Here is a 26,169-nt window from a genome sequence, read left to right on the forward strand (position 1 = left end):
ACTAGAGAGTCCACAGGATGGGGACCCTGAGTTCCCCGAAAACCGGGTTCCGTGCGGACCTGCAGCTCGGCCCTGAGCAAGCGCCGGTGCAGCACTGCCCCCACGTGGTCGTAGGCAGTATGTCGCCCTCACGGAAAACCAAACGCAGACATAGATGGCGATTGAGCATTAACATTTTGGAACTCCTTTTTTTCCTTTTTAATGCTGCTGCCCGACTGTATTTACTACTGCGGATAACGAGAGCACTCCGATTCCGAAGCCCGGAAGGAAGCCACGAGGTCAGTACGTGGGAACTGGCGCCAGAGACGCCAGGCTGATATCTGGCAAACGTAGAACAATGGAGGGAGGCAAGGTTTGTAGCGAGCGAGGCGCCGCGTCATGAGCCTAATATAGTACGTGTGGAAGACGCTGTAAGCGGGCGGTAGCGTGGCCGAGTGGTCTAAGGCGCTGGATTTAGGCTCCAGTCATTTCGATGGCGTGGGTTCGAATCCCACCGCTGCCACACCTTGCGGGTCTCACTTTTTCAACTTCTGAATCATCCTCTCCCAGTTACTCTTAGCATTTTTCGGTGTGTGTTTGTTTTTCAACCTTCTGACGCTTTCTTTTTTAAAAATGGAATGAGGAAGAGAGGGGGAAAGGAGGAAACTGCAGCTCGGGGCCCCTCACTCCTTTAGCCTAATATACAAACCCACCAATCCTGCCACCTAAAAATAGGAAAACGTCTCCCTATTTGCATGGCAAAGCATCTGAGATACTTTAAGAAGCTCGCATCAGACTGCGCCTTTGATTTAAGGCTTCAAAGCCTGAGGCCCAGGGAGTGGGCCTCTTTACCTTCCAGCGACAGAGAGTAGGTGGGGGGGATTTTAATCAAGACTTCACTTAGGAAGGGTCCCTTTCTGGCCTCTCTGGTCTGCAGAGAGCTGAGGCTGACTCCATAAATCCCTGTTGATAGAAACTGTGTCAGGTGACCCTATGGAGGGTCTGGGGGCTCGAGATCCCCGCCCTAGGTGGGCTTATCAGCCTAGAAGTCCCAGCTTCATTGATCCACCACTTACCTTGTTTTTGTGCTTGTTTATTTACTCATTCAACAACAATTTATGAAGGGCCTACTATTAATATTTAGTCCTAGATTGGGCTTTCCAGGTGGCTCAGTGGTAAAGAATCTGCCTGCCAATGCAGGAGATGAAAGAGACACGGGTTCAGTTCCTGGGTCGGGAAGATCCCCTGGAGAAGGAAATGGCAACCTGCTCTAGTATTCGTGCTTGGGACACTCCATGGACAGAGGAGCCTGGCTGGGCTACAGTTCATGGGGTTGCAAAGTGTCGGACACGAAACAGGAAGATCAACCTGAGGCTAAAGAGGAACAGGGCAGGTCTTGATACGCACGAAGTTCACAGCCACTGAACTTTCTTCCATTATACCTGTGAGGATTATTGAACAGCATGAGGAAGCTGATCCCTCTGAGGAGATTACATTTAGTCATTATATCTCCTTAGACTTCTGTTGGCTGGGACAGCTTCTTAAACTTTCCTTGTTTTTGATGACCCCCAAGTTCTGAGTAAGGCGTTTTGTAGAAAGTTTCTCAATTACTTTGGTTTCTTTTCATAATTAGGATTTGGGGACTTAGAACCTTAAGGGATTTTGAAAGGAAGACCACAGAGCTAAAGCGCCGTTCTCTTCCACACCAAGAGTACACGCTATCAGGACTTCTTTGGAGGTCCAGTGGTTAGGACTCTGCCCTTCCAATGCAGGGGGTGGCAGGCTCTGTCCTTGGTGGGGAACTAATATCCCCCAAGTATGGCTAAAAAAAAAAAAGTACACATTATCAACATGATTTGTTACTGGTGATGTTAACCTTGATCACCTGGCTGAGGTCTTATTTGCAGTTTCTCCACTGGAAAGTCACACCCCCTCCTCAGTGCTGGAATCTTTGGAATGAAGTCACTGTATACACTTAAATAAATTTTTTTAATTGGAGTCTAATTGATTTACAACGTTGTGTTAGTGTTTGCTGTGGGGCAGGTGAATCAGTTATACATACACATATATCCACTCTTTTTCAGACTCTATTCCCATATAGGTCATTGCAGAGTACTGAGTAGAGTCCCCTGTGCTATTACAGTAGGTTCTTATTAGTTATCTATTTTATATGTAGCAATGTGGAGTTGTGATATTCTTAAGGGTGAAATGTTTACATCAGTTAATTGAAATACTATACAAAGAAATTGGTCTCTCCCCTCATGTATTAAATTTATTTATACCACTATGGACTCCTGGATATTCATTTTGGGACATAATCCAGTAATAATTTGTTCAAAGTGTTGTATCTTTAGCCACTGGGAGCTCTTACAGCTGGCTCACGTGTCCTTTCAAATACCTCCATCATTGCGTGGTTGTTGTTTTTAAACATTCTCACTTTGTGGCACCAAAAGATGCTCCAGGTTCATCTTACATGTTTCCTGTTCCAGAGTTTGCCATTTATCTTAGGCATCAGGGGCCCTTTTTTGGAGAATGGTATAAGGAAACAAGATCTGGGTACCAGATGTAGTCTAGATACTGAGGTATTATTACTTCTAGGCCCTGTCAACTGATAAAACAATGAAATTTCCCAGGTGGCTCAGGGGTAAAGAATCTGCACTCAACGTAGGAGACGTGGGTTGGATCCCTGGGTTGGGAAGATCCCCTGGAGAAGGAAATGGCAACTTACTCCAGCATGCTTGCCTGGGAAATTCCATGGACAGAGGAGCCTGCAGGCCTACAGTCCATGGGGTCTCAAACAGAGCTGGTCACAATTTAGCCACTAAATAACAACAACAAGTGCTTAAAAAAATAAAATAGAGTCACAGATGTAGAAAACAAACTTATGGTTATTAGAGGGGAAGGGGGGAGAGATAAATTGGGAGACTGAGATTGACATATGCATGCTACTACCTATAAAAAGGACCTACTATACAGCGCAGGAAACTCAATACTCTAACAACTGATACAGGAAAAGAATCTTTAAAAGGGTGGATATATGTATATGGATAACTATTTCACTTTGCTATACACCTGAAACTAACACAACATTGTAAAACAACTATTCCCTAATAAAAATTTAAAATGAAATAAAATATGAGAAGTATTAAAAAAAAAAAAACTCATGAAGGGTGGATTATCTGGGAAGCCTCTAAAACCCTCATGGGGACTTGGTTTCTCTGCTGGGTGGAGGTGCCACCTCCTTTCCCATTGGTTAAAGACACTTGAGAGGAAGGAAGCTTTCTGATATAGTGACCCATACTGCCCCCATCCCAGGGTTTAGACATTCTACTACCAGGGAAAGAGATGATTTAGAGAAATTCAGAAAACAAAGAAATTGATTTTGCTTTTGAGTTTCACAAGCTGAGGTTTGTCAGTAGAGAAAAGATTTAGATTATGTCAACAGTAAAAGCCTATTTTCCTTCTGCTAAGAACAGATTTCTCAGAGAAAGTTCAGAGGGGAAGGTGAATTTAAATGCAAGCATATTACTGAGAAGAAAGAAATCCCAAGGGCTGCCAGTCCCAACTAGCCGAAGGTTTGTGGATCTGAGACTGAGGTATGTCCCAGAGCTCAACCCAAGCCGTGGTCAAGGAGCAGAAAAGCAGAAATAACCCATGGGTCATGTTTAGGTCAGTGGGCCTGGGGCATCTCATCCACCTGCAGAGCAGTAAGCCCCACCTTCCTCCACTCTTTCAAGTTAGACAACCCCAGTTTCCTCATTTAAAAATGAGAATAATAATAAGCCCTATGTAAGAGTGGTCCTGAGAATTCAGTATTAGAGCATGTAGATGAAAGCTCTTTCACACTATCAAGCATTAAATAGAAAGGATGAAGCATAAACAAAACATAAAGGATTATTGTTTTAAAAAATTATATACACACATACAATTCAACATAGTAAATAGGAGCACACATTTTTGAGCTGCTTCACAAATTTTCTTAATTGTTCAGCAGAGGACACCCCATTGATACTCATGCTGGGGCCATGTTGGCCCTAACTAATGTATTTACTCCTCCCCATCACAGGTTTCTTTAGGTTTGTGATGGTTTCTTTCTCTGCTAGGACCCATAGTTTTATCAGCCAGTTCCACCTGGGTATATTATGATATATACACAGGTGTATTTACACACTAATATTTTGGTATCCACAATTGAAACCAAGATAATAGGGAAGCACTGCGTCTGTGGAGAGCAGGGCTGGATTAAGAAATATTGTGGTTTAAACATTAAAGACTATGGTGATCACTACTGGCCCCCTCAGGAACAAATAGAAGCAATACTAAATAAAAAAAGTATGACCAATTAATTTCTAAAAATGCCCATTATAATTTACTGCTATTTTCCCCAGAGATTCGATTTTTTAATTTTTTTTAATTTATTTATTTTTAATTGGAGAATAATTGCTTTACAATATTGCCTTGGTTTCTGCCATACAACAGATTCAGTTCTTTTAAAAGGATGGGTTTTTTTTTTTTTGAGATTTAATTGACATGTAACATTATATTAGTTTCTGGTGTACAATATAATTATTTGCTATATGTATATACTGTGAAATGGTCACAATGTTTAGTTAACTTCCATCACCACAGTTACAATTTTTCTTGTCATAAAAACTTAAGATCTACTCTCAGAAACATTCATATACACAATATAGCATTATTAACTATAGTAACCATGCTGTATATTACACCCCCAGGATTTATTTACTTTTAACTGGACGGTTTTATCTTTTTATCACCCTAAAAAATATTTTTTTTTCCTTTTCTGATGTCCCTTCTGGTACCGAAATCTGTGCTTACTAAGCTGAATCATCCCCAGACTTATACCCTGGAAACCCAAAAAGGCCAAGTAGGGCTAGGCAGAAACCCGGGTCTCAGGTTTTCTTCCAGCCCTGGCTATCAACACACAGGAGATCTGATGAGTGAGAAAACCCAAAACGTAGGCGTAGCAGAGGATGAAACAGTGCTCCTAGAATGGGTCTAATCCAAGATCCCAATCTGAGGACAAGCCCAGGAAAGTTAGAGCAGCAAGGAGGGTCTGTGTCCCTAGAGAGGTAGCAACAGACAGCGAAAACTTGCAAACGTATGCCCAGCTTGCATAAGTGGCTGCAGTTCAGTTCAGTTGCTCAGGCCCTAAGAACGCCTGGGAGATGTGACTGGAGGGGGTGGAACCAGACGGAAGGGGGCGGGGCTAGGACCGAATCTCAAGCAGAAGAGGGGAAGGACCCGACCCAGAGGGGTAGGGCGTGCCTGCTTGCTCAGTCGTGTCGGACTTTTCGCGACGCTATGGACTGTAGTCCGCCAGGCTCCTCTGTCCATGGGATTCTTCAGGCAAGAATGCTGAAGTGGGTTGCCATTTCCTTCTCCAGGGGATCTTCTCGACCCGGGAATCAAACCCAGGCTCTGCATCGGCTGGCGGGTTCTTTACCACTAGCGCCACCTGGGAAGCCCCTACCCAAAGGGCTAAGGCTAATTCCCTGGGGAGAAACCAAGGGGCGGGCTCAAGCTTACAGGTAGGAAGAGAGCGGAACTAGAGCAGGAGAGAACCCTGGGGCGGGTCAGACCTGGGTAGGGACGGGGAGAAGGCCTGGAAGGCGCAGCAGGCTGAGGCTAGGACCTTCCGGTGGCATCCTCTCCAGGCCAGAGGGAGCTCCAGACCCGAAGGGAGGAGCAGGGGCGTGGCCACGAGTCAAGAGGCGGGGAAGGGGCGTGTCTAAACCCAGGGGGCGGGGAATGGGCGGGGTCAGAACGCTGGGCCCAGATGACGATTTAGTAGCTAAGTTATGTCCAACTCTAGCGACTCCATGGACTGTGGCCCACGGGGCTCCTCTATCCATGGAATTCTCCAGGCAAGAATACTAGAGTGGGTTGCCATTTGAGCCCCGGGCAGACCCAAGCCCAGAGGGCGTGTTAGGGAGAAGTCCAGGACTCCAGGGTGCGCCCAAGTCCGGAGGGCGGAGCAGGGTCTGGTCCGAGTCCTGAAGGCGAAGCGGGAGCAGGGGTGGGCCGGCGACGACGGTCAGAGGACGGACGGCTGCAGGCCTAGGAAGCGCAGGGCTAGGACTAGCAGGCCAAGGAACAGCAACAGCCCGAGCAGCAGCCGCAGGAGCGTCGGCGCGGTGGAGCCGCGGGTCCGCCCCGCTGTTGACTGCACATATCGCTCCACTGCGTCCGCGAAGCTGAACTTGTCCGGCACGTAGCCAAGCTGGGCGCGGGCCTTGGCGATCTGGAAGGTGTGTGTCACGGCCACACTACGCACCTGCGGGGAGAGGCGGGACAGCCGCGGAGCGGGACTAGTGGGTGTGGGAGGCAACCTTGTTTCACTGGGACGGGCGATGGTAGGGATTCCCCTTGCATCGCACAGCGATTTAAAAGGACCTCCCAAAGTGTTCGATCTTGCGCCTTCGATGTCCTCATGGGGAGGACTTCCTTTCTCTCTTCTGCCCCCATTTTCTTTGAGGGTGTCGCCTCCCCGATGTCTTTTTGGCATCTCCTCACCCTACTGAATTTCTCAGTGCCCCCAAAGTAAAGGCCCCACCTGTGCACTCCCTTCCCTGGCCTAGAAGATGCTGGGGCTCAGGAGGACCTTGATATATTCTGCCTGTAGCCTGGGTGCAGCTCTCCGGAAACAAGTGTCTCCAGGGGACACCCTGAGCTTTTCAGCCCACAGCTCCATATCGAGTCTGGGCAGGCAGGTCCCAGGGCACAGTTTTCACTCCCTTGCTGATTAACTAAGCTTCCCTAAGAGAGGAATTCAATTATGCAGAAGAGATGACTCTCCAGGGTCTGAGCAACCTTCCCTGCTGGCAGAAGTCCTGGGGCCCACAGGCTTCAAAGGTAGTACTGACAGCTAACAAGTGCTGAACTAGCACCCTGTGCCTGTCGACTAAATTCTTTCTGGGCCTCGTCTCATTTAATCTTCTGAAATGCTAATACCACCGTCTCCTCTTGAAAATTGATCAGAGAGGTTAAGTGACTTGCCCAGGGTCACACAAGGGAGCCAAATTCTAGCCCATGCCTTTCCCTGCTATGTTAGGACTGGGAGGATACCGTCCCACTTGATTCATTTCTTCTGCTTTAGTTCCTCAGCTGAACACTGGGAAGGAGTCCACTAGCTGCTTGATTCTGCTGTGGCCCTGTAACAGCCCTTGGGGTCAAGCCCCTGATTTTGGATGCTAGTGTGGGGAGAGAGGGAGAGAGGCCAGTTCTTGTCTCTTTTTGCCTCAGTTAGCAAGTTCAGGGGTTTGGGGGATACAGCTGTGAACTAGATAAACAGTGGTCCCAGATCTCAGGCTTGGATATCACCTCCTTTGGGAAACCCTCCCTAACTTCCTCAGAATTGGTTTATGTGCTTCTTTTGTGTACTCTGAAGTTTCTCATCACTTCCCCCGATATAATCCTTATCACAGTGTGTTGAGTTGCCTGGTTGTTGGGCAGTCTTCCTCTTTGGATGGACTGTGAGCTCGTCATTAAATGAGATTATAATCTTTTTGCCCTTCCTAACTTACCAGAGCATCAGGGACAGTCAAATCAGAGAGTGGACTGGAAGGATTTTGCAAATAATACCAAACCCCACTTGTTGCTTTACTGTTTATGAAAGTGAGAGTTAGTCACTTAGTCGTGTCCAACTCTTTGTGGACTGTAGCCCACCAGGCTCCTGTGTCCATGGAATTCTCCAGGCAAGAATACTGGAGTGGGTTGCCATTTCTTTCCCCAGGGGATCTTCCTGACCAAGGGATCGAACCCAGGATTCCCTCATTGCAGGTGGACTCTACTGGCTGAGCTACCAGGGATTAACAGATTATTACTGTTTATAATCTGCATTAAAACATTCTCTCTTAATAAACAACAAGGGCCTGTATAGCACAGAGAATTATGTTCAATATTCTATGATATGGACATCCCTGGTGGTACAGTGGATAAGAATCCACCTGCCAATGCAGGGGACATGGGTTTGATCCCTGGTCCAGGAAGATTCCATGTGCCAAAGAGCAGCTAAAGCCCGTGGGCTCCAACTACTGAGCCCGCACTCTAGGGTCCACAAGCTGCAACTACTGAGCTCCTCTGCTGCAACTACTGAAGCCTATATACCTAGAGCCTGTGCTGCACAGCAAGAGAAGCCACTCCAGTGAGAAGCCTGGGCATCAGAAAGAAGAGTAGTCCCCGCTCATTGCAAATAGAGAAAGCCTGCATGCAGCAACAAAGACCCAACACCACTCCCCCCAGACTATATATATTTGAAAGTCGCTCAGTCATGTCCAACTGTTTGCGACCCCATGGATTTATACAGTCCATGGAATTCTCCAGGCCAGAATACTGGAGTGGGTAGCCGTTCCCTTCTCCAGGGGATCTTCCCAACCCAGGGATCAAACCCAGGTCTCCAACCCAGGGATCTAACCCAGGTCTCCAACCCAGGTCTCCTGCACTGCAGGCAGATTCTTTACTAGCTGAGCCACAAGGGAAGCCCCAAACCATAATGGAAAAGAATATTTAAAAAAGAAGGTAAGGATATATAACTGAATCACTTTGCTGTATAGCAGTAATTAAGACATTGTAAATCAATTATTCAAAACAACAAAAAAAATCCTCTCTTTTAAACAGTATATGCGAATAGGAAGTAAGGTCAGTCCTACCTTCATTCCTTAGAACAATGGCTGAAATGAATGAAAAAAGGCTATGAAGTCAACTAGAAGGCTGGTTAGTATGTTATAGACTGGCCAGCAGAGGGCGCCAGAGCCACGGTGCCCAGAAACTTCACAACTAACTAGGGTCCTTTACTCCAAAATTGAACAAGGAAACCTCAAGTAAGGGGAGAGAAAGAGGAGCCAGCTCCCAGCCCGACCACAATTCAGCAGTACCTTGGCAGCTATTTTATGTGAATATGATTCCTGACATTTCACAAGCTAATGGTTAAGCTTGGAATCTTCTAGATCTGGTCTGGGTTCGAATCTCAGTGCTGCTACATAAGCAAATGGTGATGGGCAGTTTATTTTACCCTCTCCCCCTACCCTAGCCGTGGGTTTCATTTCCTCTCTGTACATGGAAGTGATAACAGAATCCACAGTGCATAGTGGTTGTCAAGATTAAATGAGAAACACAGCGCTGGGTATTTCATCATCACACAATGCTGCTGCTAAGTCGCTTCAGTCGTGTCTGACTCTGTGCGACCCCATAGACGGCCTCCTACCAGGCTCCTCCGTCCCTGGGATTCTCCACGCAAGAACACTGGAGTGGGTTGCCATTTCCTTCTCCAATGCATCAAAGTGAAAAGTGAAAGTGAAGTCACAAAAGTGAAGTCACTCAGTCGTGTCCGACTCTTAGCGGCCTCATGGACTGCAGCCTACCAGGCTCGTCCGTCCATGGGATTTTCCAGGCAGGAGTACTGGAGTGGGGTGCCATTGCCTTCTCCGCATCACACAACAGATGGTCCCTATTTTTATTTTTCTCTTTTCTCTGCTAGTCCAGATGGTTAAAAGCAGAAACCATAGGGAACTGCTTCTTTCCATGGCCCATTTTTGATTCTCGGAGGTGGGGAGCACTGAGCTTTGAGTGTGAAGTCAATTCTAGGTGGGACCTTGGTGCGTGTATGCGTACTCAGTTGTGTCCAACTCTTTGGGACCCTACAGATGGTAGCCTACCAGGTTCCTCTGGCCATGGGATTTTCCAGCCAAAAATACAGTGTGGTTTGCCATTTCCTCCTCCAGGGGATCTTCTCGGCCCAGGGATCGAACCCACGTCTTCTGTGTCTCCTGCATTGGCAGGCGGATTCTTTACCACTGAGCCACCTGGGAAGCCTTGAACCAATCAGTGATTGGTTCACTCTCATGCTCACAGTTTTCCCACCATTAAATAAGATACTAATCTTTTTGGCCTTCCTAACTTAGCAGTGCATCAGGGACAGTCAAATGAGAGAGGAAGCACCACTGTTGCTTTACTATTTACAATCTGCATTAAAACATCCTCTCTTTTAGGACTTCCCTGCTGGTACAGTGGATAAGCATCTGCCTGCTAATGCAGGGGACATGGGTTCAGTCCCTGGTCTGGGAATGTTCCACATGCCTCAGAGCAACTAAAGCCCATGTGCCCTAGGGTCCATGAGCCACAGCTGCTGAGCTTGTGTGTTGTAACTACTGAAGCCCCTACACCTTGAGCAGGTGCTCCTCAGGAGGAGTAGCCCCTGCTCATCACAACTAGAGAAAGCCTGCATATATCGACGAAGACCTAGTGCACCTAAGAATAAAGAAAGAAATGAAAAAGTAATGTTTAAATAAAAACATCTCTTTTAAACTCTATATGCAAATAGAAAATGCATCATCATTATTTGAGAACAGTGTCCTTAACACAGTAGGTCCTTAATTAATATATACTTATTCAGTGAGCAGGGATTGTGAGCCTCAAACTGTGAGCCTTGAATCAACAGGCTGTGTGTGCACAGTGACAGCTGTTGGGGAGTAGAGACATTCCAGAAGGTGAATGTTGTGGAACCTGCCTTCAGGAGCCTCCAGTCTGGCTGGGAAGGCAAGCTGCTTATGAGTGAAATGACAGTGATGAAAAAAGGGCTTGGAGCTGTCACCCTTCAGATCAAGAGAGCACAGCCTAAGCCAAAGGCCAGAGGCTGGGACATGATAAAGGAGATGGCCCTAGATATGGGCGCACATAGGAGGTTCTGAGACCTTAGACAAGCATCCAGTTATGGTGTCAGAGTGGGAGTGGAGAAGGGGCAGGAAGGCAAGTGAGGGGCACCAGGGCACAGGGGCTCCCCTCACAGCAGCCCACTTACCTCACTCCGGGTGAGCAGCGGCGGCAGGCTGCAGATGGGCCTCAGGGCCAGATGTAAATATTCCATCACCGTGGCTGTGTGGGGAGAGCGGGACCGTGAACAGGTGCCTGCTCGTCACAAACTCCAGGGAGGCTCTCAGGGGCAAGTCAGCTGGGGGGCATTATTTGCTTTGCTAGGGGTAATCTTCACTTTGCCAACATTTTCCTGTTCTTGGGATTACTTTATATCAGTTTCTCAGCACAGCCTGGGGCACCTTGCTTGGTGATGAAATACGTCACAAGTAAGTTGTTATTAATATTAAAAGCCTGACATCTTAAAATAAATCTGAGCGGATTCAAAGTGATATCTACAGGCATGTCTCTCTCACTCACTTCTATTCCGGTATGTTCTCTCGAGTCAGAGAGAAAGAAGTTGGGGCAGTGATTGAACTCAACATGAGCTTTATACTGGATCACTTTTTAAAAAATGTTCCAGCTTCCCCCACCCTTTTGTACCTGCAGAATGCTGAGATAATAGGTCTGGGATGTGGCTGAGGCATTTCTAGATTTTAAAAGCTCCCAGGTGATTCTACCGTGCAGCCAAGGGTAAGAAGCACTGAGTTACAGTTAGCTCACTGGGAACTGGGAATTTATAGATAATTCACTAAAACTGTCAGAACCTGCAGTTGAAGTTTTCTCAGCTGGGGGTCAGGAGTGTCACTCTTGGTGGTGATGCTGTGCAGGGGAAGCCATTCTGTGCCGGTGCCCTGGGGGACAGAAGTCTGTAAACCCCAGCTTTCAATGGCAAGCATCCCAGTGCTCTTAAAGAGCAACAGATCCACCTGAGATTTTCCAGGAACTCAGTTATCTGTGACTGAAGGGCCACTTATCCCCTGGGGCTGATCACTCCATGCCTGACACACGCTCAGCATTCCAGCTGGAAGGAGGCCAACAGAGAGACACTGGGGCGTGAGAGCAGAGACTGACCTTCAGGGTGAGGAGGAGAAAGTGAAAGTGTTGGTCGCTCAGTCATGTCTGACTCTTTGCAATCTTATGGACTGTAGCCCGCCAGGATCCTCTGTCCATGGAATTCTCCAAGCAAGAATACTGGAGTGGGTTGTCATTCCCTTCTCCAGGGGATCTTCCCCACCCAGGGATCAAGCCTGGGTCTCCTGCACTGCAGGCAGATTCTTTACTGTTGAGCCACCAGGAAAGGGCCAGGGTCAAAACTGAACCTCCACATGTCCCAAAGCAGCCTTAACTCCAGGCTGACCTTGGTGGATGGGGCACCCTCTCCTCCGCCTGGCTTAGCACCTTCCAGCACAGCAGTGGGGCTGGGAGTGGGCTATGGAGTCAGCCGAGCCCAGTGTGAATTCTGCCTCTCCTGCTTTCTCAGCATGGCACTGTGGGCAGGCTGCTAACCTCTCGGGGCCTCAGGTGCCTCATCTTTACAATGGGCCTAATCACACCTACCTGGCAAGTGGGATAGACTTTAAACAGGGCCAGGACTAGGGTGAGGGGAGTAAGGTGCCTCAAGGGCAAATTTAAGGAGGAACTTGCTCTCAGGGCTGGGCAAGTGCAGATCAGGCTTGGCGCATTTGACTCCTGAGAATGCAGGTTTCCTTAAATTTTGCGCCCTCATGGCCCCACTCATCTCAGCTAGGTCCTGGCTCTGGGTTTAAAACGAGGTAATGCATTGATGCTTTCTGAACTGTGGTGTTGGAGAAGATTCTCGAGAGTCCCTTGGACAGCAAGGAGATCAAACCTGTCAATCCTAAAGGAAATCAATCCTGAATATTCATTGGAAAGACTGATGCTGAAGCTGAAACTCCAATACTTTGGCCACCTGATGTGAAGAGATGACTCATTAGAAAAGACCCTGATGCTGGGAAAGATTGAAGGCAGGAGGAGAAGGGGACGACAGAGGATAAGATAGTTGGATGGCCTCACCAACTCGATGGACATGAGTTTGAGCAAGCTCTGGGAGATAGTGAAGGACAGGGAAGCCTGGCGTGCTGCAGTCCATGGGGTCACAAAGAGTCTGACACAACTGAGTGACTGAACACGGGGGCAACAATGCATGTACCTCTGGCACATGGAGGGTTTTCTCACACACACACACACACACACACACACACACACACACACACACACACACACACTCCCTTCCTTACCTGACAGGTAAACCCAGGAAGTAGGAACCTGGATCCAGGGCTGGCTGTACCCCAGCTTCTCAAACTGCAAGGAAACATGGCTTGAGGTGAGAAAAAAGAACCTGAAGGGCTAGCGTTGCAGAGGCCACACACTGCCTTTACCCCAGAGTCATCAGAGCACCTCCTGGCCCCTCCTCAGCTGCCCACCAGAGCGGGCAGACTCCACAGCCAGCCCTACGTTTACACCAGTCAGTAAATGAAATCCATGCTATAACCTGGAAAACTAAGTGGGAACTGGCTGCAGAGTGGGTTTTTTTTTTTAACTTGGGCTCATTCCCATCATTTAGTTTTTTACATCTGCTTCACCCAAACATACTCTAAGGCACTTATATAGAATTCACGGTAGCCCGCCAGGCTCCTCTGTCCTTGGGGAGTCTCCAGGCAAGAATACTGGATGGGTTGCCATGCCCTCCTTCAGGGGAATCTTCCCGCCCCAGGGATCAAACCCACATCTTTAGCACTGGCAGGCAGATTCTTTACCACTAGCACCACCTGGGAATGTACGACCCAGGAATTCCACTGCCAGGTGTAGACCCAAGAGAAATGAGAATGTATCTCCACACAACTATTTATACACAAATGTTCATAATAGCATTACTGATAACAGCCCACAAATGGAAAACTGAAATTTCTATCCACTGATGAATGGATTAACAAAATTTGGCATATCCACTGAATGGAATATTTTTTTTTTTTGGTAATAAAAAAGAATGCATCACTGACATGACACACCCACAACATGGATGAACCTTGAAAACATTATGCTAAATGAAAGAAACTTAGCACAGAGCCCAAATGTTGTATGATTCTGTTCATAGGAAATGTCCAGAACAGGCAAGTCTATAGAAGCCCGGAGGAGGTTAGTGATTGCCTGTGGCTAGGGGTGGGGTGGGATGGGACAGAAACAGAAATGACAGCCAGAGTCTGGTTTTTGGAGGGGTGCTTTTTGGGGAAGGTGATGAAATGTTCTAAAATGTGTTTCGGTGATGGTCAGACAACTCTTAAATTACTAAAAACCACTGGCTTGTATGCTTTCAATAGGTGAACTGTATGGTCTATAAATTATATCTCAATAAAGTTGTTAAAAGTTGACATGCAAAGAGCCTGAATGCCCCTAAAGATATATATCCTCCAGTGTGGGGTTTCTGGTCGACTGCTTCAAGGAGTCTGTAAGCTGCTGGGAGAGGAGGCCGGGATTCTCGGAGTGGGGAGGAGGGTGGGCAGCGCCTCCTTTTGTGCTTTGTCCACCTTCTACTTAGCTCTTTCAGTTCAGTTCAGTCGCTCAGTCGTGTCTGACTCTTTGAGACCCCATGAATTGCAGGCCTCCCTATATAGTACGGAGGTAGGGGGCCCACAAGCCAAACTTCATAAGACATCCACATAAATCAGGACGCAGGCTGAGAAGGACTGTGGCAAACTCGGGGAGCTCCTGGCCTCCTAAAGGGGTGGTCATGACCCAGTTCCAGTGCCTCCCAAGTGGACACGGTTGCCAGAGCTGGCCTTTAATGTGAAACCTTCTGAGCTTTTGGAAGGAGGAAAAGTGACAGGGAAAGAAGACGTGGGGATCCTGGAATTCTCACTTGGGTTGGTGGCGTTGTCTGGGCACCTACCAGTGGAGCCATCCACTCGAAGAGGTTGACGCTCTCCCCGTCATTGATGTAGTACGCCTGCCCACTCTGAGGGGACACGCGGGGAAGGGGTGTCAGGCACAGGGCCATCACCGGACCCCGTCCTCCTGATGGCTCCTAGCAGCTGCCCCAACTCCCCATTCTCCCGAGCAGCCCTGGAGAAAGATCTGAACAAGTCCCTTTGCATTCCGGGGCTGCCAGCTGACTAGCTGTATGACCTCGACGGAGACACTTAAACTCTCTGTGCCTCAGTTTCTTCATCTGAGAAATGGGAGCATAATAATGGGATCTCCCTCTTGGGCTGTTCTAAAGGTGAACTATAACAATATATGTAACATGCTTAGCATTTGGTGACTGTCACTCTGGGATCAGCAACACCTGCCTCCCAGGGTCATCAGGAGCTAACGATGTTCTAAAAAGGATCAGCTACCCCCCAGCTTTCCTGGGCTGAGAAGCCCATGAGGCAACTTGAGTTGGGGAGATCTGCTGTGTGTGAGCCAGGAATCCCCTAGGGATGGGGGGCGCCTACCTGCAGCCTGGGGGGTAAGGAGGGGGAGCAATGCAGGAGACTCACGGCCACGTGGCCCTTGGCGGTGGTGAGGGCTTCGGCGGCCAGCATGTGTGCCTGCACCAGATTGCGAACGTGGACCCAGTTCATCCGCGTCCGTCGGTCCCCAAATCGGAACATGAACAACCTCTTCTTAATGTAGCTCTGGTGGAGGGGGCACAGGGTAAGAAACACAGATGAAGCCTGGAATGGCTTTTAATTCCATCTCCGTGCAGATGGCTCCCAAGTTTCTAGCTTCAGGCCAGACCTCTCCCAGCCCCACTAAACCTTCCTGACAGACGTCTCCACTTGGTGGCCCATTTGGTTGCCAGATAGAGAAGGCAGACTTGCCCTGTCCTGTGAGTGCCCGACCCCAACTGGCCACCCCTGCTTCCCCTCAGCCCACAGCACCCAGGGCTAAGGCCAAAGCTCTGCAGCCCCCTCTGGCTGTCGCCTCCCTCCCTCTCTGCACCCAACCCATCTGTAAACCCAGCTGTCTCAGCTGTTACAATCAGTCCAGCATCTAGCCACTCCTCCCTGCCTTGACTGCCACCCCCCTCTCTCACCTGGACACTGACATAGCCTAACTGGTCCCCCGCTTCCACCCTCAGCCCCTGTGGGCTGTTCTCCATGCAGCTGGGGATCTTTTCGAATCCGAAGTCAAACCACGTCTCCCCTGCTCAGAACCTTCGGGCGCCTTTCTGGCAGGTCAGATGGCTAAGGAGACCCTTCTGCTCTGGACCCAGCTACTCTCTGACCTGTCTCTCACCGAACCCCGTGGTCTCACTCAGCTCCAGCCCTCGGCCTCCTGCCTGGAACATGCCAGGAGGTTCACGCCTCAGGGCTTTGGACCTCCCGTGCCTTCTGCCTGGAAGGTTCTGCCTACCTGTGTGATAGACCGGGTCACCTCAAGGTGCTCAATGTCCCTGCTCGAAGAGGCTCCCTGACTGTTGGCACCCTAGCTTTCCCCCACCCCACTGCACTTTTCCTCCTTCTCCACAGTCCCCAGCACCTTCAAATATTCCTTGTCATGAAAGGTGTTTATTCTGTCTCTCCTCCTGTGAGAATATAAAGCCCACAGGATGGGGGGCAGAATTGTCTATTTTGTCCACTGTTAAGTCACTCAATTGTGTCCAACTCTTTCTGACTCCATGGACTGTAGTCCACCAGGCTCCTCTGTCCATGGGATTTCCCAGGCAAGAACACTGGAATGGGTAGCCATTCCCTTCTCCAGGGATCTTCCTGACCCAGAGATCGAACCTGGGTCTCCTGCATTGCAGGCAGGTTCTTTACCGTCTGAGCCACCAGGGAAGTACATCCGCAAACCTGGAACTGGTTTTCATTTCCAGCATTGTGCCCAAACTCTCTCCTCTATTTGGATCACCTTCTCTTCACTACCCCCTTTGCTTGGTTAGCTCATTCCCTACTCAAACAGCACAGGTATCACTTCCTCCAGGAAGCCCTCCTGGACCTCCCCTGCCAGGCCCTCTCTGCTATCCTCCCATCTTCTCCCTCTCACCTCAGCCCTTACCACTCTGAATCTGTGACTGTGGCACCTGTCTCCCTGACTAGGCTGTGAGAAATCTGAGGACAGGATCCAGAGCCCCTTGCAGCCATATCCCTGGCACCCAGCCTTGTTTGGAGAGGGGCTTTCTGGGTGAAGACCCTGGTGCCAGCAGCATGAGATGAGCCCTCTGGCCCTCAGGGAGCCCACATCTGAGCAGGGCAACAGTTTCCTCTGCCTCTCTGGGGTTGTAACTGCATGTCTTCTCTATGGGTACCAGGCCTGGCTGGAGTACCCTAAGAGCTCTGTTCCTGGTGGGCCTGGTGGGGGCAGGAGTGCTCCCAGAACTGAGGGTCCCTCGCTGGGGCACTGACCCAAGACTGACATGGGGACCACGGGTCCTCATTCACACAATTTCAGCCGGGATCCCCCCGTGCCTCCAGCCTCTGGTTGGAACAACGTACCGCCACACGGGGCAGGTGCCTCTGCTCTTCGGGGCCGTAGATCCCTGGGGGTCGGAGCACGCATGTCCTCAGAGAGCCTCCTCCTATGACACAGGGGAGCGCAGTCAGGGGCCTAGGAAGGGGTGGATGAGCAGGAAGGGGGACAGAAAGGCTGTCCACATCTCTTGGTCCTTACCTGGACAGGTTAGTGGGATAGGCAGGTCCTTGGAGTTTTCTCATTCAATTAATTATTCTCTCAGGAGATCAGCTAGTCATTCAACAAACACTATTGAGAATCATCCCCCTCCCCACCTGCTCTGCACTGGGTCCTGGGATGGATGCTGTGAAGAATCCAGGAGGACCAAGAAATGGTCCCTGAACTCACAAAACTCACAGGCCAGTAACAGAGGCAACACCTGTGTGCGTGGCCTATGAGAGTTTAACCAGCTCTGATGGATGTGATTGCCTTTGACTCCCACGAGAGTCCTACTGTGCCCATTTTACAGATGTGCACAGACCCACATGCCCTCATGCCAATAGCTGTAGCTCTTTCTTTCTTTTAGTCACAGGTAAGGTCCATAGGGCTCTCAGAGAGGTTTTACTATGCATCTGGTGCTCTCATCTGGTGCTCTGGTAAGCCTGGAATTTTCCCCTCCAGGCAGCCCTATGAGGTGGGAGCTATTATCCCTGTTTTATGGATAAAGGAGCCAAGGCTCAGAGAAGAGATGTGATTTGCCTAAGGGCACACAGCTCAACCTAGTAGAGCTGAGATGGAGATCCAGGTTCAAGCTCTTTCCACCAATACCTCTGGTGACACAATACTAACAACTCAGCTCCCTGACCCTCAGCTCTCTCAGTCTTGGTCTCTTCACCTGGAAAATGGATGCTTTGTAGCCAGTGGTTGCAGTTACCCTTTCCAGACAACCAGAAAGGAAAAGACTAGAGCCATCAGCATGAAAGCTGGAGGTCTGTTCCCCCTCTCTGCTGTATCAGCAGAGTCTCCAGACTAAGATAGGGCTTGGTCCAGAGCTTCCCAAATTCTCTGTTGAGGGGTCCCCATTGGTGGAAGTGGGAGCCTGTCACCCTGTTGGGGGAGGTCTAAGGGTATATAACCTGAAGAGCTGTCCCAAACATATTCAAGTCTTAAGAAAGTCTACAAAATTTTCAATTTATTCTATTTTTTTTGTTTGTTTAATTTATTCTAATTCATTAAAAAAAATTTTTCAGTTACTATTTGTAACTTATTTGACTCCTAACCCCATCTCCTTAACTGAGATAGTGCCTCCTGGTAGATGTTCCACTACCTCAAGGCTCAGGTTCCCCAAGCAGCCTGTTCCCAGTTTGGGGAGCTGAGTGTATGCCATCCTCCGGGACCAGAAGCCCACCTTCCTTTGGGAGCTCCTTCCCCTTTGCACCAGATCTGGGGGTGGAGGGGAATGTCAGTCTAGATACACTTCTCTTCTCTGAGGTGGCATTCCAGGACCCAGGCTGAGCCAATGCCATCTTCTCACCCAGGAACATAACTCTGTGCATCCGACTAACATGGGATCTAAAATCCTAAGAGTGGGCCCACCCTGAGAGACTGATCACCAGCTCCTGCCTCCCAGGTCCCTGGAATCACCCCGACCCTGTCATTTCTAAACCCTGGTGGTCATTTTTCTGGATGATATTTTCCAGAAGCTATCACATATCCTTCCAGTATAAATTCCCTTTTCTTCATAAATTAGCCAGGGACGGTATCACCAGGTCATAGCCTGCTCCTGACTGCTCCATAGCCACCCTGACTGTTCCTTCTCCAACACCCTCACTTAACAATGAAGCCCAGTATAGTGGGTTGAATGGTGGGCCCCGAAAAGTTATGTCTGTGTCCTGGAACCCATGGATGCTACTCTACTTGGAAAAGGGGTCTTTGCTGATGTAATTAAGAACCTAAACACGAAACTATCCTGGATTATCCTGTTGAGCCTTAAATCCAGTGTCAGGTGGCCTTATAAGAGACTCACAGAGGGAGAAGAGGAGAGGCCACATGAAGACAGAGGCAGAGCCCAACACCAAGTGACGCGGCCACACACCAGAGAAGGACCCCAAGCTCCTGGAGCCACCAGAAGCCGGAAGAGTCAAGGAAGGATTCTCCCACATGCTTCTGGAGGGAGCGAAGCCCAAATGACACTTGGCTTTCAGACATCTGACTGTGAACTGTGGGAACCATGAGAGAAGAAATTTCTGCTGTTTCGAGCCACCAGGTTAGTGGTGATTTGAAATGGCAACTCACTCCAGTATTCTTGCCTGGAGAAATCCATGGATGGAGGAGCCTGGTGGGCTACAGTCCATGGGGCCGCAAAGAGTCGGACACGACTGAGCGACTTCTCTTTCTTTTCTTTCCCCAGGACACGCACACACCCAGAGACGTGAAGACACAGCACCTTCACATGGAGCTGGGGTCTGCAAGTCTCAAGACTGTGCTACAGGGCCCAGGCTGCTCCATGCCAGGCTAGAGGCAGAGTCTCTCAGGGACCAGCTGGGGGAGCAGGGACTGGAAATTACCCAGGAAGACTGTGGCAGGCCTCCTGCGAGGCAGGTATCAAGTGAGCTTTTCTGTAGACAGCCTGGAGCTAATTTTAAACTCTGGGTCACCTGGGCATGGGATGGGGGTTGGGGGAAGGCTGGTCGGGCTGCAGCTGACATTGACCAGTGGGGCACTGGGCGGCTACATCACAGAGGGGTGGGGCCCAGGGTATCCATGACTGTCCTGACCATGGAAAGCTGGGGATGCTTGTATAAATAATTCTCAGCTGGAGGATTAGGTGTCTGACTTGTAGGAGCACTGGTCCAACCCTGATAGAATTCTACTGCACAGGCCCAAACTCCTGGGAAACCCAGCTGGATGTTCCCTCTGGGATAAATAACTGAGGCCTGACAGGCCCAGGGTGAGGGGGTGAGGTGGGGAGGATTTTAGGGGAAAGCGTTCATGTTCAGAGACCACTCAGCCGCAGCTAAGTGGAGCTCAGTGGTTAAGCCCCAGGCTCTAGTGTTAAACTCCCCTGGGGGGGACAGGGTTTTTTTCAAACCCCACCTCTGCCACCTAAGAGCTGTGTGACCTTGATCTAGGTCAGTTAACCTCTTAGCCTCAGTTTTCTCTCCGGTAAATTTGGGGATTATGATACTGAGCAACCTTCACCCTCTAAATCCACTTGGCTCCTGAGTTTAGACAGTGAGAGAAACCAGCTTTTCTGATTCTTTTTAGTTTCTGAATTTCAGAAAGCAAATATAATTTAGATAGCAAGGACTTTATCTGAATATATTTGACTCCCGAGTTTGGAAAGAAACTGGGTCTCTTATACAAATGCTGTCAAGAGATAGGAGACTTTTGCTGAAAGGTGGTGGAGCTAGGATTTGAACTCAGTTCAGTCTGATGCCAGTATGTGGGTGTTTAGCCACTGCACCATGCTGCCACCTGTCCTTATTCTATTATTATTTCTTTATGACAGCATGATAAGAAGAGGCAATCCAGTTGGGCAGCCGAGGCCAATTTTTCTGGGAGTTCCTGAAGCGTCCCTCACTTGCACAGCCCTTCCAAAGCACCACACCTCACTACATATTCAGAAATTTGTACTCTTTTTATCTAGAAGAGGATTCTCCCAAACTGGATGCCCTCCTATGTGGCAGAAAAGAGGGCTAGACTTGGGCTAACCCAAGTGTCTCCCCACCAGACCATGAGCAACGTGAGGGCAGAGACTGGGTCTGATGTTTTCCAGGCTGTACCCCTGTTGGGTGTGGGTGCTCAGAATTTGTCGGATGATAAATGTCCAAGGCCCTGGGAAAGTGTCCTTTAGAAGGAAGCTGGGCCTCAGAAACATACCAGCTAAAAGCGAGAACGGCTCACGTGCTTCAGGGAGGCAGTAGAGGACACATATGTTGGCTGTGAGCAGGCCCCCAGTACTTACCTGGGAGAGGCGTCCCATTGGCCATGAGGATCAACTGGTCAGCGATGGCTTTGGTTCGGGAGTAGTGGTCTGTGTGCTATTCAAGGACAGGGAGAATAGAGCCACCAGATGGGGTCAGGGATACTGCTGATCACACTGCCCAGGGCTGCACTTTTGCTTCTGACCATACGGGAGTTCACTTCTGGGACCCCCACTGGGAAATGGCCAAGGAGCCCTCCCGCCGCTCCTCTCCCTCCAGGTGGGAACCACAAACAGAGGAGAGAGTTCAGAGCAGTAACAATGGAGCTTCCCGTCAGCCACATCGCCTGCCCTGGGACATCGGCTGCGTTGGGATGTGGATGCTGGATGCGTGTCAGATGGACCGTTCACATGGAATCCTCGTGCTCATGTGGCATTTTCACATAATCGTCTCGTTTCCAGCTCTCCACATCCCCACAGAGTGGTGTTATTGTGCCCAGGTGAAGAAGGAGAGCCTCCAAGTGAAGTGATTTTCTCAGAGTCCCATAGTAGACAGTCGCTTTGCTGGTTCAAGCCCAGGTTGGTGTGATTTCAAAGCCCTTGCAGGCATGACTGAAGTAGGAGAGGGCTTGAACCATGTCGTTTGGGGACTCTTTGTTCCTGGGTCTCACCCTGAGTTGTGAAGTTGACCCTGGCTCTGCCCATCCCTGCCCTTTGAACTGTGGGTCCCAGGTCCACCCTGCCCACCTCTCCCAGAAGCCAGGTACCTTCTCCAGTGGGAAATATGGCACAGAGTCCTCATCGCCTTGTTCTATAGGCTTCCCGCCGAATGCGACATTGACGGTGCTGGTGTAGACAAGCCTTGGAACCCGCTGGCGGACACAAACTGCAGCGACAGGTCACACAGCAACACACACACACACACACACATACACACACACACACAGAGCGCTGATGTGAGCAGGGAGTTGTCTGAGGGGTGCCCTCCTTGGATGAGGCCTCCACCCACCCTCAGCACACATCCTGCCTCAGGAGGGAAGGGCCTCCTTCCCTTAACTTGGGGAGGGGTCACCCCCCTGCTCTGAGAGTCCCTGGGGGCCAGGCTGCCTCACTCTTCCTTCTCAGTGTGGCTGCCTTGCCAGGGACAGGTCAGAAGAAAGTCTCACTCAGTGGGAACATAAGGAAAATACACTCTAGAATCAGAGAGAAAAACAGGATGGAGGGCAAGGCAGGACATGCCCAGAGAGCCCCAAGGTGGGCCTTCTCATTTGGAATTTCAGCAGCTTTTCTTGCTCCCAACCGCTAAGCCCTCTGCACAAACTCCACTCCTATGCCCCCAGACACACTGAGGTCACACTGAGCCCCATGCCAGGGCCTGGGCACGCCTGCAGAACAGGAAGGATGTGCTGCCCACAGACCCTCCACGGGGGAGGGCAGGGGGTGGGAGGAGGTTCCCACCTTTGCCCCCCTGCTCTGTCCCCCAGAGCTGGGCCTGCAGCAGCCCAGGTGAAGAAAGAAGCGGCAAACACACAGCAGGTCACACTCTGCTCTGAGCGCCTACCATCGATCACTAGTTTGGTGCCTCCAACGTTTATAGACTCAATCTGCTCTTTTTGCAGCTAAAAGGCAAGACGGAGGTGCGAGAGTCAAGGTGCTGTCTCAGCCCTGTAGCTGCGGCTGTGTGGCTGGGCTTGGGTGGGGCAGGGTGGGGGGCTGCAGCTCAGAGGCAGGGGTTCCGAGGGGCCCCTGGTAGTGTGGGGGCCCTGGGCTCTAGTGCCCTCTCTCCTCCCATTTGCCTGGGCTACTGGGGAGTCTCCACCCCCCATCTGGCTGTCAGCTCCCTCACCTATCAAGTGAGGGAAGAGTCCCTTGGATAGTTGACAGGATTTAATAGGCCCCATGAGAGGACCTGATGCAGGGCTTCACACAGAAAAGAGCCTCAAATATGTTGGATTGCTTCCTGGCTCTAGATGTTTCAGCTTCCTTATCCACAAGATAGAGACAGTAATACTGCCGTCTACCCCAGTGAGAGGTGTGAAAATAATATCAATTGGGCCACAGTGAGAGTTGCTTGTGTGTCAGGGACACAGCGAAGCCTTTACATCTCATTTAATCCCTACAACCACACAGGGAAGTGGGTTCCATACTGATTTTCAAGCTATATTTATTCTTGTTGCAGTTGTTAACCACTCAAACAGTAAAACTAGTATGCAACGAAGAAAAATTCCTCTCCCGTTTCTAATACAAATGTGAGTATATGCCTTTTATTAAAAAAAAAAAGTGTCAAATGTGTTTTCATACCTTGGAAATTGTTCTGTTATCAGCACATATTAAGTTACCTCATTCTTTCGCCTTCTTGTGAATGGCTGCATAGAAGTTCATTGTTAGGCTATGTCACAATTTATTTAAATAGTCCCCAGTAGTTGGGCATTTTGGTTAGTTCCTGTTTTGTTATTGAAACCAATGCTGCAAATACATAAGTAAGTGTAGTTTCTGAGTCAAAGGCTGTTGTATGCTTTGACAGATACTGTTACACTGCTCTCTGGGGAGGATGTGACATTGGCTCTAGCTGTGTCTTCACTTAACAGATGAGGAAACGAAGGCTCAGAGAGGTTAACTTAACTTTCCTAGTCACACAGCTAGACAATGGCAGAACTGGCACTTGGTCTCATGGGCCAAATGTAGCCCAAACCCTCCCGGGAATAGATGAAGAGGATAATGAATGCCCAGGGATTAGGGGGGCGGGCAGAGCCAAGACCTAAGCCCATTGTGTGTGGGGGAGGTCTCACCTGCTCAGCACCAGACATTCCGTAGGAGGCCACGTGGAAAACACAGTCCACCCCTTTGAAGGTATGGTGCAGGGCTTCTGCACTGCGGACATCAGCCTGAAACAGCAGAAAGACACGGAGGTAGGAGGTCTGGGCCCAAGGTAATCAGACGTTACAGCTGTGGCAGGTCCCAGAGTCAGCCCCCTGACCCCACCCAGGCTCAGCATCTGCAGAGCCCAAACAAGCTGTGGGGCAGGATTTACTAGATGATTCCACTGGGCGTCCGTCTTCATCATCATCAGCCCCCTCTATGGAGCTAAGTCACAGAGAACGTGCTCAGAGTTTTACACGCACTGTCTCCTCAACTCCCCACAAGTCTCTAGTGAAGCAGATACTGTTGGTGTCCCCTTTCTGTGGATGAAGACATGAGGCTCAGAGGTATGGGGCCCTGTGGCCGTGGCAGCCCAGTTGGGAGCTGGAGTCTGACTCTGGAGCCTGTGCTCTTCACTACCAGCCACTGGTTACACATCAGACACCAACCCCTGACCTCCACCACCAGCCTGTCCCCCAAGACCTCATCACTGCACCTGGATGAACTCGGTCCCTGGGCACAGCTCCCACTGGGGTCTGCGGAGGTCGAGCAGGATGACAGAAGTGCCACTCTTGGCCAGGCTGGAACCCAGGCTAAAGCCCAGGTAGCCTGCTCCTCCGGTGACCACAACCTTCTGCTTCGAGGCCTGCCCAGGGGTGGCCTGAGTCTTCTGCTGTTGATCTGGTGTTGGGATTGTTATTGGCTCACTGGGTCTTTGCCCAGCCCCTGATCCCCGCCTGGGTCCAGGCCCTACCTCTTGGCCAGGGGAAGGTGAAGCTCCTAAATTAGGCACTGACCCAACTCCTGAAGCAGCAGTAGGCCACTGCCCAGGACCCGACACTGCTCCAGACCCTTGTCTGGGTCCCAGAACATCACTAGGCCCCTGCCCAGGGCCCGACATTGCTCCAGACCCTTGTCTGGGTCCCAGAACAACACTAGGCCCCTGCCCAGGGCCCGACATTGCTCCAGTCCCTTGTCTGGGTCCCAGAACATCACTAGGCCCCTGCCCAGGGCCCGACATTACTCCAGTCCCTTGTCTGGGTCCCAGAACATCACTAGGCCCCTGCCCAGGGCCCGACACTGCTCCAGTCCCTTGTCTGGGTCCCAGAACATCACTGGGCCCCTGCCCAGGGCCTGACACTGCTCCAGTCCCTGGCCTATGTTCTGTAGCAGCACCAGGCCTTGATCCAGGTTCTAGAACTACACCAGACCCCAGCCCAGGTCCAGACACATTCCCCAGACCTGAGACCCCACCCCAGGCCTGGCAGACAGGGCAGCCCTGTTGGCCCCGTCCTGCAGCTTTGCAGGCCTCTGGGGAGGAGCCTGCCGGGTTGGGCTTCATCTTCTACTGAGCCATGTGGACGCGGGATCTCTCCACCTGTAGGGAAAAACAGAAGAGCATATGCTCTAGAGCTGTCTTGAGTCCTATGGATTATCAGACTCCTGGGGGCCTAGGGGACTTGCTGGTGGGAATTAGAGACCCTCTGAGTTCCCAAATCTATCCCTGTTGGAATCTTGAGAACTTCCAAGGTGGCTGCTGCCTTCCTCAGAGAGTCAGAGACAAAGCAGCCAGGGTCTTGGGATTCACAGCTCAGGAACGCAAGGCCCAAAGCCACACCACATGGCTGAGATTTACACCAAGCATTCCCGACTTCTCTACCAGCTCCTTAAAAGCCCGGTTCCCATGCAGTGTTAGAGGGAAATGGATCAAATCATGCCACCTGACTTGGGGGGGCGGGTGGCGCGGTGGTCACTGCTTTCTGATGGGGAAATGGGGAGGGCTTCCTGGAGGAGAAAAGAAGGGTGGAGCCACATGGGATCCAAAGGGCCTTGGTAACTTGTACAAGGGCTGGACCACCTCTGCCCTGGCAACTGCTGCTTCTGGTTCTCCCAGGTTCCCAGTAGTACAGCTGGCTGATACCACAAGGCTTGCCCAGCCCCCTGCGGGCTTCAGGATATGGTCTGCAGTCCTTGGGGTCCAGCTCTGAGGATCCTGTCCTCCTCACTCAAGACTTAAAGCGAGCCAGGCTGTCAGTCACTGTCACCATCATCTCACCCCCTACCTCCTGCTCCACCTGAGGATGAGGCTGGACCACAGGCTGGATCACCATTATCATCATTAATAATGGCAGCAATGTGTACTGTGTACTCTGGGTCTACCAGAGTGTGCCAGGCCTTATGGATACACAGAGAGGTAAACTCTGCTCCGTGTGGCACATAATGGCTATAAAAAAAGAACAAGTGCGAGGGAGGGGACATATGTACACCTATGGCTGATACATGCTGCTGTATGGCAG

General features: G+C 50.3%; 1 protein-coding gene and 1 non-coding gene across 2 annotated transcripts; one reads left to right on the plus strand and one right to left on the minus strand.

Moving 5' to 3' along the window:
- The first annotated feature begins 420 nt into the window (after positions 1 to 420).
- On the plus strand, positions 421 to 502 carry TRNAL-UAG (transfer RNA leucine (anticodon UAG)). The gene has a single exon. It is a non-coding gene; the product is annotated as a tRNA-Leu (tRNA).
- A 5,535-nt stretch (positions 503 to 6,037) lies between these two features.
- On the minus strand, positions 6,038 to 25,214 carry SDR42E2 (short chain dehydrogenase/reductase family 42E, member 2). The gene is made up of 12 exons (XM_052652226.1): positions 25,160 to 25,214; positions 24,369 to 24,553; positions 23,803 to 23,898; positions 22,575 to 22,632; positions 21,781 to 21,899; positions 21,056 to 21,131; positions 17,133 to 17,215; positions 15,192 to 15,329; positions 14,600 to 14,665; positions 12,951 to 13,014; positions 10,799 to 10,872; positions 6,038 to 6,277 (listed from the first exon to the last, which is right to left on the minus strand). The coding sequence occupies exons 1-12, from the start codon at positions 25,212 to 25,214 to the stop codon at positions 6,038 to 6,040; spliced, it is 1,254 nt and encodes a 417-aa protein (XP_052508186.1).
- Positions 25,215 to 26,169: the final 955 nt, after the last annotated feature.

The sequence above is a fragment of the Budorcas taxicolor genome, chromosome 2, assembly GCF_023091745.1.
Source record: "Budorcas taxicolor isolate Tak-1 chromosome 2, Takin1.1, whole genome shotgun sequence".
NCBI classification, from domain to species: Eukaryota; Metazoa; Chordata; class Mammalia; order Artiodactyla; family Bovidae; genus Budorcas; species Budorcas taxicolor.

Coding starts and splice junctions, on each gene's coding strand:
- SDR42E2 (XM_052652226.1), bottom strand. CDS start 25,214: ATGAAGCCCAACCCGGCAGGCTCCTCCCCAGAGGCCTGCAAAGCTGCA. Junction 21,900..22,574: donor CACCAAACTAGTGATCGATG/GTAGGCGCTCAG, acceptor CTGTCGCTGCAG/TTTGTGTCCGCCAGCGGGTT. Junction 21,132..21,780: donor CATATTTCCCACTGGAGAAG/GTACCTGGCTTC, acceptor GTCCTTGAATAG/CACACAGACCACTACTCCCG.